Raw genomic sequence first — 12,096 nt, 5'->3', positions numbered from 1 at the left:
CTTGCACTCTATGGCTTTAACACCATCAGGCGGGTCAACCAAGTTCCAAACTTGATTGTCTCCCATGGACTCTATTTCGGATTGCATGGCACTCTGCCATTTTTCGGAGTCTGGGTCCATCATTGCTTCTGCATATGTCGCAGGCTCATCATTGTCCAACAATAATATTTCTCGCATTTCGCGGAGCCTTGCTGACCTTCGTGGTTGTGGCGGTGCTTCTCTTGCCATGGGTATCTCAACTTGTTCTGCTATGTTAGCATCACTCATTGATTCTTGCCCGATTGGCTCATCTTGAACTTCTTCAAGATGCACTGTCTTTCCACTCTTTTCTCCTTTGAGAAACTCTTTCTCTAGGAAAACCCCGTTCCAAGCGACAAACACTTTGCCTTCTGATCGGTTGTAGAAATAATATCCCAAAGTTTCCTTTGGATATCCCACGAAAATGCACTTATCCGACTTGGGTGTGATCTTGTCCGACTGAAGTCGCTTGACAAACACTTCACATCCCCAAATCTTTAGAAAAGACAAACTAGGAATCTTTCCAGTCCACATCTCATATGGTGTCTTAACTACGGATTTAGATGGTACCCTATTTAGTGTGAAAGCTGCTGTTTCTAGAGCGTATCCCCAAAATGACAACGGTAGGTCCGACTGGCTCATCATTGATCGAACCATGTCTAACAAAGTTCGATTACGTCGCTCGGACACACCGTTTCTCTGAGGTGTTCCAGGCGGCGTAAGTTGTGGAACAATTCCGCAACTCTTTAGATGATTGCTAAACTCGTGGCTCAAATACTCGCCTCCACGATCAGATCGCAAGGCCTTAATTTTCTTGCCACGCTGATTTTCAACTTCATTCTGAAATTCCTTGAACTTTTCAAAGGTTTCAGACTTGTGCCTCATTAAGTAGACATAGCCATATCTACTAAAATCATCAGTGAAAGTTATGAAGTATTGGAATCCTCCTCTAGCCGTCGTGCTCATTGGTCCGCATACATCACTATGTACGAGTTCCAACAAGTCTACTGCTCTCTCAGGAAATCCTGTGAAAGGCGTCTTGGTCATCTTGCCTAGCAAGCAAGCCTCACATGTCTCGGATGATTCAAAATCAAACGAAGTTAGAAGTCCATCAGAATGGAGCTTCTTCATGCGCTTTTCACTTATATGACCCAAACGACAATGCCACAAGTAGGTAGGACTCAAATCATTAGGCCGAGGCCTTTTAGCACTTACATTACAGACAGGTGAACCATCAAGATTTAAAACAAACAATCCATTCACAATGGGTGCAAAAGCCATAAACATATTATTCTTAGAGATCACACAACCATTGTTTTCACTCGCAAATGAATAACCATCCTTCATCAAGCATGAAGGAGACAAAATGTTTCGACTTAGACTAGGAACAAAATAACAATTATTCAACTCCATAATAAATCCTGACGGGAGGTGGAGTTGCATCGTCCCGACGGTCAAAGCAGCAACTCTTGCATTATTGCCCACGCGGAAATCAACTTCTCCTCTTTCCACGCTTCTACTTCTTATCATTCCCTGCATCGAATTGCAAATATGAGCAACCGATCCGGTATCAAATATACAAGAATTAATAACTGTATCAGCGAGAAATATGTTGTCAATAACATTAACAACAAGCGTACCTGAGGTAGAAGTACTCTTACTTCCGCCATTCTTCAAGGAAGCTAGGTATTGCTTGCAGTTTCTCTTCCAGTGACCAAGTTCATGACAGTAAAAGCACTCTTTGTCTGGAGCAGGTCCAGGTCCAGCTTTAACCTTGGGCGGTGGGTTTGGCTTGGACGATCCAGCCTTGCCCTTCTTCTTCCAAGAATTGCCCTTTTTCTTAAAGCTGGGCTTGTTCTGTATCGCCATCACATGGCTGGTACTAGCGCTTTTCTTGATGTCAGCCTCTGCTGTCTTGAGCATACCACACAGCTCATTCAGACCCTTCTCCGTCCCATGCATATGGTAGTTCGAGATGAAGTTCCCATAGCTAGGAGGAAGAGACGAAAGAATGAAATCAGTGGCCAACTCTTGGCCCAGTGGGAAGCCTAGCTTCTCCAACCGTTGAGTGTAACCAACCATCTTGATTACGTGTGGTCCTACTGCTGCGCCTTCTGCTAGCTTGCTCTCAACAAAGGCCTTAGACACATTGAACCTTTCAGTCCTGGCCTGTGTTTTGGAACATGTCTCTAAGCGCCACGATCATATCGTGCGCCTCATGGTTTGTTTCGAACTGCATCTGCAGCTCGGGTTCCATGCAAGCAAGCATAAGGCAGCTTACTTCGAGGTTAGCATCACATGCTTTCTTGTAAGCATTCTTAGAAGCAGCGAGTGCATCATCAGCTGGTTCTTCTGGTAGTGGGTTGTCTAGAACATCTTCCTTTTTCTCAGCCCTGAGAACAATTCTCAGGTTACGGATCCAATCCGAGTAGTTTGTTCCATTCAACTTGTCCTTCTCAAGGACCGAACGCAAAGCAAACGATGTGGTGGTGTTGCTAGGTGCCATTTAATCTACAACAAAAGTAATGCAAAATACACTAAGACAAACGTATCCATGATAGAGCAAATTACATTAAACTATGTTAATAGAATCTACTCCCACTAAAATCAATATCCCTCTATTGAAACTTAATGATTCAGGATCCACAACTAACAAGTCTACTAGTGAGCTTTAGCATCACCGCTAGCAAACGAGGTAGATCGGTAAGCAACTTTTGCTAATCATATCACATATGACTCCTGTTGTTGGGTGACATCTCTATGTCTCGGCGCCCAACCTTTATGCCCCAAGGTCCTTAACCGTTAAGATAACCTTGTTAAGCAAACCAACCCTTATGCGTGTAAGTGTCCGACACAAACCCGTCTAGTCAAGGAAAACTAGTGGCACCCTAATTTCATAGACGCACCACTAATTGTTCAAGACATGGGACGGTGCAAGTTTTAGTTGGGAGGGCATACTAACTTAAACTTTGTGAGGGATCGTTCTACTTCTAACATCACAGCATGCAGAAAGTAAAACATAAACAGAATAGCATTCACACAGCTTGTGACACAGTATGGCCCGTTTTCATATGGTGATCTCCATCTCCATAGAACCTGTTCACCATGGTGATCTCCATCTCCATGTTCCATGTGCGCCATCCTCCTGGTGATGAGTCCTCCAAGAACTAGAGCATGCTATTACGCCTAATAGCTAGTAAAGAATCTAGTAATGAAGATTACATAGTTGCTTGGATCATCACAGATTGGTACGCAGACCATTAAATACAATAAAGTGACAACACATATGGCTCCTGCCGTGTTGCCGTACGCGTGACACGCAGGTCACGAATGAGTTACACACATGCATCACATACACAATGGGGCCATACTGATCACAAGATACATACATACATCCTGCAAAACAGAGTTAGGCGTCCTAACGTTCCAAACTTCGGAGGCCTGAAACTCCATCTTCCAAGCCGAATTTGGCAAATCTAATTTTGCCGAAAACGGCGAAGCGGTTGAAATTCACGTGTAACTTTTTCTGTAGATCAATTTTCGTATAGAAATCGCCTCGATCCGAGATCGTACCGAAAAGTTACGGCTGATTTACTGAAGCATGCGCATACGGCAAAATCCCGACCCCGGCAGTAGATCCCATCTACTATTACACATCTAATGCGCCTGGCGTATGACCCTTGATCTCGATTTGACCAATCATATTGATCTTCCATCACTGCAACTGGATTTACGTGTATCACTTAACTCCGATGGCGGAAACCGACCGGTAGGAGTATGTCGTTACACTACCATTGCAGCAAGGGCACGAAATCAGGACATAGATCAAACAGAGAACTCGCATATCTCCATATGCATACATCCCGAATCCAAAACTAAGCAGCTACGGCTCTGATACCACTGTTGGGATACGAGGTAGGCTACACTAGCGCAAATTAAAATTTCTACCGCGTATAACCAGGAAGAACTGCCGTATAAGGATAACGGGATTACCACTCGACGCACTACTGGTGCGGAAGATGTAGATATGCGTCGATGCAGTGAAGACGATCACGTAGTCGTACGTAGTCGATCAACGTAGTCGTACGTAGTCGATCACGTCCAGCAGCTCCTCAGCAGCTCGTCCACGTGCACAGCAAGATCGCCTCCGGTACCGCGGCTCGTCGTCGGCTCGTCGTGGCTCGTCGGCGGCTCGTCGATGGCTCGTCCAAGTGCTGCAGGCGCAACACCTCCAAGGTATCCACACGTGCAGGGAGGAAGCGTCGCAAGCCGGACTGCTAGATCCGCGAGTTGCAACAGGCGAGGGCGTGGGAGGCGCGGCAGGTGTGTTTCGCCAAAAGGTGTAAACCCTAGGGCGCCCCCACCCCTCTATTTATAGAGGTTCCTGATGGGCCTCTGGATTCGAGGCCCATTAGTACTCCTAAACCTAATCCAACTCGGATCAGATCCGAATTGGGCTTCCAGCCCCTTAAGTGTGTGACCCTATGGGTTCGGATGCGTATAGACATGGCCCGAGTACTCCTACTCGGCCCAATAGTCGGTAGCGGCCTCTAGCAAGACGTGCCAACTCCTATACGCACACGAAGATCATATCAGACGAACCGTCACAACATTACATACATGCTATTCCCTTTGCCTCACGATATTTGGTCTAGCTTCAAGTCGACCGCTCTTTCTCGATCCTATGATTCAGAATCTCTTTGTAGGTTAACTCTTAACCATACGTAGCATGGCAATGCATTTCCGGATCCGATCACTCGAGGGCCCAGAGATATCACTCTCAATCAGAGAGGGACAAATCCCATCTTGATTGACTATGCCTCACAGCATGCTTCCTGACAAACCTGAAAGCTACCTTTTTAACTACCCTATTACAATGTAGCATTTGATAGCCCCTAAGTAAGTCAATCCACATCTTGAGTACAAGCGACAATCTCGGATCTAAGGACAAAGCGTACTTGTTGTGTAATGGGAGAACTAGTTCTCGCGTTAGGTCAGTCCTAGCACATGTCTCTACATACGCCTACATTATTAGTTTGACATCTCCATGTTCATGACTTGTGAAACATAGTCATCAACTAATACATGTACTTGTCTAATATTCATGTGTGTCCACACATGAACTCTGACTAGGGACAACTTTTAGAATAACCATACAAGTAATGAGTTCCACATACAATTCACATAATTGCAGATCATTCAAGTAGCCTTTAATGGATATTCAATGAACACAATATAAATCATGGATACAAATGGAATATCATCATCTCTATGATTGCGTCTATGGCATACCTCCAACTGGTGCAGGGCTTGGTGGGAGCGGCGCGGCGGTGCGGGGGCTCTGCCGTAGAGGCACGACGGCGTGGACGTGGCCGCAGCATCTTGGCAGGAGCGGCGCTGGTGTGAGGTGCGGACGAGCGGCAGCTTTTTTTGTTTTTTTATGGGCTTCATCGCTGGGTCTCCATCCAGCGGTGATGGATGTGAGTATCACTGACGATATAAAATAGACGCCGCTCTAAATCGGTGGTGAGGCAGTTTTTGGGACCAGTAGTGGTTGCATGTATCATTTGATTCATGTGTGAGGCAAGATAAATAGTTGCTTTTTGTTTGGTTGGTTGAACTGTGTGGACTCATCTATGATGATACCATCCCACTTGGTATAACTATCTGTTAAGAGGGGTGAACCATGTGGTTCAATCAAATTATCTGTTAAGAGGGGTGAAGGGTGAACTATATGGTTCAATCAAATTGGTGAACCATACCATCTAGAAGTATCCATACATCCAGAATTATTCATACATGTATCATGTGGTGCATTAACAAACATACCTTTTATTTATATTTATTTTTTGTCCATAGCAAATACTGGTTTCTAAAATAATCTAACGATCTATGCCACAAACGACCACCATCCACTTGTCGACGATTATTTGTATTTGGCAGCACAGGGATATTTCTCTGAATCTTTCCAACCGCAGGTGGTATGTCTTGAGTGTGTTTCGTATAAAAAGTCAAGCACAGTCAGCGACTCCAGCCATTAGTGACATGGAAGTATCGTGGAAGTTCAGACACGATGAGTCATCCAAATGGGAACGCACGTGCCTTGCCCAGACTTCCAGCGACAATTGTTTGCATATGTGATAGGGGGCAAATTCGAATTGGGTTCATGTATATTATTGGTCAACTTATCCGACCATAGTAGCTGCGTGTGTAGTCAAAGAATCTTGGCCGAATTACATGATGACTGATAGTCTCTTGGACCATAGTAGCTACGAATGATACTTGGCAAGACAAGTCTCTTGGTTATTCAGACCACGGTGGACCGTTCTGTTGATTTCAGGTAAGGAACCATAGGTTGGAGGGGAAATCGCAGTCGAGTTCCCTGATCCAACGGCGGCCCATCTTTTTCGTCCCCAAGGGGTCATCGTCTACATGATACGTAATATCTTTCTTCTCCTCCTCTCTTTCTTTGACAGAAATTCTGAAAGAAGATTAGCTTGAAATGAGGAATAAGAAACCAGCGAGGAACCTAACCAATAATTGATGTCACCTTCTACAGCATAGGTCATTCGAAAGTACTACTCCCCATCTTAAATTATTATTTGTTTTAACTTTTCTAGTACATATAAAAAATTATATCTCTAGAAAAATCAAAACGAATAGTAGCCCTTGTTTACTTTGCGAATTTGGGAGGTGCCAAATTACTGTAGCAACACTGTAGCGTTTCGTTTGTATTTGTGAATTATTGTCCAAATATTGACTAATTAGGCTCAAAAGATTCATCTCGCAAAGTGCAACAAAACTGTGCAATTAGTTTTTGATTTCGTCTACATTTAGTACTCCATGCATGTACCGCAAGTTTGATGTGATGGAGAATCTTCTTTTTGCATAGTGCCAAAGTTGGGAGTTTTGTAGGAAGTGAACAAGGGCGTAATTTGGTACGGATAGAGTACTCTGCAAGAATATTTGCTTGGAGTCCGTACTAATGCAGAACAAGGACGAACGTGCTTTGCCTTCTTAGGCCATACATTGACTTTCTCCTTGTAGAAGTATCGTGGAACTTTAGAGGGCAAATAAACATGCAGAATCCACGTGCATTCACTGCCAAATGATTAAATATCTAGTCTAGTCATTTTTGTCTGCGTTCATAGAAAGACAAGTGGCCAAGTGTGCTGAGCGTCGGTCCAACCTTTACCGCGTACATGTGGTCCAAAACAGAATCTTTGAATGAAGTACTACTTTGCAAGGGACATGTGCATAGAGCTAGGCAGGTAGCAGCTTACGTTTTCCTTGTATAAATGCAGCATGTTTCGCTAGTAGATCTCAGGAAACTTTGTATTAGAGAAGAAGGATCACAACATGTGTGACAGACAAAGAAAAAATGTGCCTCATTTGGGGACTCTCAGATCCGCGCGGCTCTTAATCTTTGTTGTCCTCTCCTCTCTTTCGAGCTTTGCAGTATTCCCTGCTGCTACTGCTGCTGCTTCTTTTTCTTCATCCAACACAGATTTCCAAACACTCCTTTGCCTCAAGCTCCACCTCTCAAACGCCACCAACCTCCTAGGCTCATGGAAGCAGAACGATTCCCTCAGTTTCTGCCGCTGGCCCGGTGTTACTTGCAGCAAGACGAACACAACTCGTGTCGTTGCGCTGGACCTCGAGTCATATGGCCTTAGTGGCCAAATACCACCCTGCATCGTCAACCTCACTCTCCTGACAAGGATCCACTTGCCGGATAATCAACTCAGTGGTCAGATTCCACCAGAACTTGGGCAGCTGAGTAAGTTGAGCTACCTTAACCTCAGCTCTAACAGCTTTACCGGTTCCATCCCAAACACTATGTCTTCCACATATCTTCAGGTGATTGATCTCAGGAGCAACAAGCTCAGTGGAAGCATCCCAGAAGAGCTAGGGATGCTCCGCAATCTTTCGGTTTTATATCTTGCTCGCAACAGTTTGACGGGCAGCATTCCCCTTTCACTTGGAAGCAGCCCAGCCCTTGTTTCTGTAGTCCTCGCCAACAATACCCTCACAGGGCCTATTCCCTCCGCCCTTGCTAACAGTTCCTCGCTGCAAGTATTGAACTTGGTAAAAAACAACCTCGGTGGAGGTATTCCTCCAGCCCTGTTCAACAGCACATCACTTCGAAGATTAAACCTCGGGTGGAATAATTTTACTGGGTCCATACCAGATGTTTCAAATCTCAACTCACCTTTGCAATATCTTACATTATCGGTGAATGGTCTTGCAGGTAACATACCTTCGTCTTTGGGGAATTTTTCTTCCCTTCGTTCGCTCTTGCTTGCAGCTAATCATTTACAGGGCAGCATCCCAGTAAGTATAAGCAAAATACCAAACTTGCAAGTCCTTGATATATCATACAACAATTTCCGAGGGACTGTTGAACCCTCCCTATACAACATTTCTTCACTCATGTACCTTAGTATAGGCGTCAACTATTTCACTGGTGCCCTTCCATTTGACATCGGGTACACCCTTCCAAGCATCCAAACGTTGATTTTGCAGCAAAATAACTTTGGAGGAAAAATCCCTCCTTCTTTGGCCAATGCAACTGATCTTGAGTCAATTAACCTAGGGGCTAACGCATTCCATGGTATTATCCCTTCTTTTGGGCCCCTTTATAAGTTAAACGAACTTATTTTGGCAAGTAATCAGCTGGAAGCTGGAGATTGGTCTTTCCTCTCCTCATTGGAAAATTGCACGCAGTTGGAGGTTTTGTCACTGGCAACAAACGTAATGCAAGGGAATTTGCCGGGTTCAGTTGGTAGTCTTGCAAACACCCTAAATGCTTTGTGGCTGCACGCAAATAAAATATCTGGTACCATACCACCAGAGATAGGGAACCTCACAAACCTGATGCGGCTTAGATTGGAGCAGAATTATTTTGCCGGAAATCTCCCTGGCACAATTGGAAATCTTGCAAACTTGACTTCCCTAAGTTTATCACAGAACAATCTTTCTGGACAAATTCCGCTTTCAATAGGCAAACTCGGCCAACTGAACAAGCTCTTTTTGCAAGATAATAATTTCAGTGGAGCCATTCCTAGATCACTAGGCGATTGCAAAAAATTAATAACTCTCAACCTTTCATGTAACACCTTGAACGGGAGCATACCAAAAGAGCTCTTTTCTCTTAACTCCTTAACAGAAGGTTTCGATTTGTCCCACAATCAGCTGTCTGGACAAATTCCACAGGATATTGGTGGCTTGATCAATATTGGCCTACTAAATTTTTCCAACAACCATCTTTCTGGGCAAATTCCAGTTAGTCTGGGTGCGTGTGTCCGCTTAGAGTCCCTTCACCTGGAGGGTAACTTTCTTGATGGCAGAATTCCTGAGTCATTCATCAATTTGGGAGGTGTTGCTGAGATTGACCTCTCTCGAAATAACTTGAGTGGACAAATTCCAAACTTTTTTCAAGCCTTCAATTCTTTGAAGCTTCTGAACTTGTCCTTCAACAACCTTGAGGGTCAAATGCCAGAAGGAGGGATATTTCAAAATTCTAGTGAGGTACTTGTCCAAGGAAACAGTATGTTATGCTCTCGTTCCCCTAAGTTTCAACTGCCACTTTGCGTGGCATCATCCAGACACCAGCGCTCTTCTTCACGCAATCTAATGATAACTGTGATTAGTGTGGCCCTTGCTTTGGTCTTTGTGGCATGTGTTGTATTTATTCTCTTGAAAAAAAGAAAGAGATATAAACGGTCAGATCATCCATCATTCAATGAGATGAAGAACTTCTCCTATGCTGATTTAGTCAAAGCGACAAACGGTTTCTCTTCAGACAACTTGGTTGGCTCAGGGGCATATGGATCAGTATATAAGGGTGTACTTGAGTCTGAAGCACGTGAAATTGTTGCTATCAAAGTTTTCAAACTTGATGAACTTGGAGCCCCAAAAAGCTTTGTTGCTGAGTGTGAGGCTTTTAGAAACACTCGTCATCGTAATCTTCTAAGGGTGATTTCTGCATGCTCAACGTGGGACAATAAAGGGAATGATTTCAAAGCTCTTATAATCGAATATATGGCCAATGGCACCCTAGAGAGCTGGATTTATTCGGAAATGAGAAGACCGTTGAGTTTGGGCTCCAGAGTAACAATAGCGGTGGACATCGCTGCTGCATTGGATTATTTACATAACCGTTGCGTGCCCCCAATTGTCCATTGCGATTTGAAGCCTAGCAATGTGCTTCTAGATGATATCATGGGAGCCCGTGTCAGCGACTTTGGGTTAGCTAAGTTCCTTCAAATTCACGATTCCTCAAGTATTACTAGTTCAAGTTTAGCAGGACCAAGAGGATCAATTGGATACATTGCACCAGGTAAACATTTACTATCTTTACCCGCAAAAAAAACATTTACTATCTTAAAATCTTTCGTCACTATAAAAGTTATAGGTTATCCATAATATCATTCATGTTTTACTGATTTTTTTTCAAAAAGGACCTTTTATTATTTCCAATAATCAACGTTGTAATATTATTGAATGTTAAATAATGCAGAGTATGGAACTGGGAGCAAGATCTCAAAAGAAGGCGATGTATACAGCTATGGAATTATCATTCTAGAAATGCTCACTGGGAAACGCCCAACAGATGAGTTATTTAATAATGGTTTGAGCCTTCAGAAATTTGTCGGAAATGCATTTCCCGAAAAGATATGTGAGATACTTGATCCTAAGATCATCCCAAATTTCGGATCTGAAGGCGTGGACACTAACCTAGACCATGAAAAGCATGTAACAATGGGAATTCTTAACTGCATCATGCAGCTTGTTAAGCTTGGCCTCGCATGCTCCATGCAGACACCAAAGGATCGACCAACAATATTAGACGTTTATGCTGAAGTCTCCACAATAAAACGGACAATCTCAGCACTAATATGTGTTGAGGAATAGTCAACTGGTTTTGTTTGCATGTTACGGGTGTAATATAATCTATGATTATTTTGCTCAAGTGACTGAAGGAATCTTCCTGCGAAGCCGGTTTGTTTTAGTTCTTCAAAATTTATGCTGTGGTTCTGAATTTTCAAGGATTAGGTCTACTGGTGTTGTCACTGGCGCTCTAATAATTATGGTACAGAAACGCAGAAATGAAGATGAAATCATATCACGGTACGGTAGGCAGAAAGTGTAACTTCAAATATGACATGTATACATGTCCGGTTCTGAATTTTCAAGGATTAGATCTACTGGTGTTGTCACTAGCCCTCTAAATTTCCATGATGACGCTACTCTTATCTAACACTGCTGTCAATATAAGTGATCCTCCACAACTCCTTTATACGCCCGGACCTGGTTCAAGCACATATGACATGAACAAAGTATCTCTTCATTCTCACTAAATCTCTCTGAAACAATCTTCATGAACTCAGCAACCCCATCCAGATGCGGCTTGCTAAATAGCCTACTATTGATCCAACTTGTATCCATGTGCATAACATTGAAAGAAGCAATTTATTACAATGGCCAAAGTGGTTCACCATTGCAGCAGCATTGTTCACAAGGCTATGTGTTGTTGATCATAAATCAATAAAGATTCAATGCAATCATAGGAACAGGATAGCTGATAAACTCTATGAGTTGTTTGACATGGCTTGAAAAGATAAATCTCAGAATTGTAGCAATCTTGCTCGGTCGTTGACTGCGGCGGGTTAAAACTCCGACGGTCACCTGGTCATGTTTGTTCCCTTTTAGTGTCAGGTCCTGTGTGTGCGCTTGTGTGCATGCATGTGTGTGGTGTTAACCCCGATCTGGATATTTCAAGGATCGTTGTACTGTTCTCTTCTTTCTTAATGAAATGACGTGCAACTGATCTCCTGCGTAGTTCGAGAAAAAAGAATTATAGAAATATATTTGGTATTTTTTTACACTTATATTGACAATAATTGTGGCCCTTTTATCTTTGTATTTGGTCTAGATAATAAATTCAGCGTTCTCTGTCTCCAAATATGGGAAATACACCAACCTTTGTGATCCAAAGTACCACTTTGTCTATGTTTGATTTCTTGGCAAGTTACACTGACACCAAACTTGGCTTTACCATAAATTATTCCCCTT

General features: G+C 43.3%; 1 protein-coding gene across 2 annotated transcripts; it reads left to right on the top strand.

The window, feature by feature from the left end:
• Positions 1-7,325: 7,325 nt before the first annotated feature.
• Positions 7,326-11,228, top strand: LOC117833611 (uncharacterized). Of its 2 annotated transcripts, XM_034713178.2 has the most exons (3): positions 7,326-7,798; positions 8,270-10,360; positions 10,541-11,228. In XM_034713178.2, the coding sequence occupies exons 1-3, from the start codon at positions 7,378-7,380 to the stop codon at positions 10,933-10,935; spliced, it is 2,907 nt and encodes a 968-aa protein (XP_034569069.1). In that variant the 5' UTR covers positions 7,326-7,377; the 3' UTR covers positions 10,936-11,228. The 2 variants fall into 2 exon arrangements, with proteins under 2 accessions (XP_034569069.1, XP_034569068.1); XM_034713177.2 differs by having other exon boundaries at positions 7,327-10,360.
• The last annotated feature ends 868 nt before the right edge of the window (positions 11,229-12,096 follow it).

The sequence above is a fragment of the Setaria viridis genome, chromosome 8, assembly GCF_005286985.2.
Source record: "Setaria viridis chromosome 8, Setaria_viridis_v4.0, whole genome shotgun sequence".
NCBI lineage: Eukaryota > Viridiplantae > Streptophyta > Magnoliopsida > Poales > Poaceae > Setaria > Setaria viridis.
This window is presented reverse-complemented; position numbering and strand designations above follow the sequence as displayed.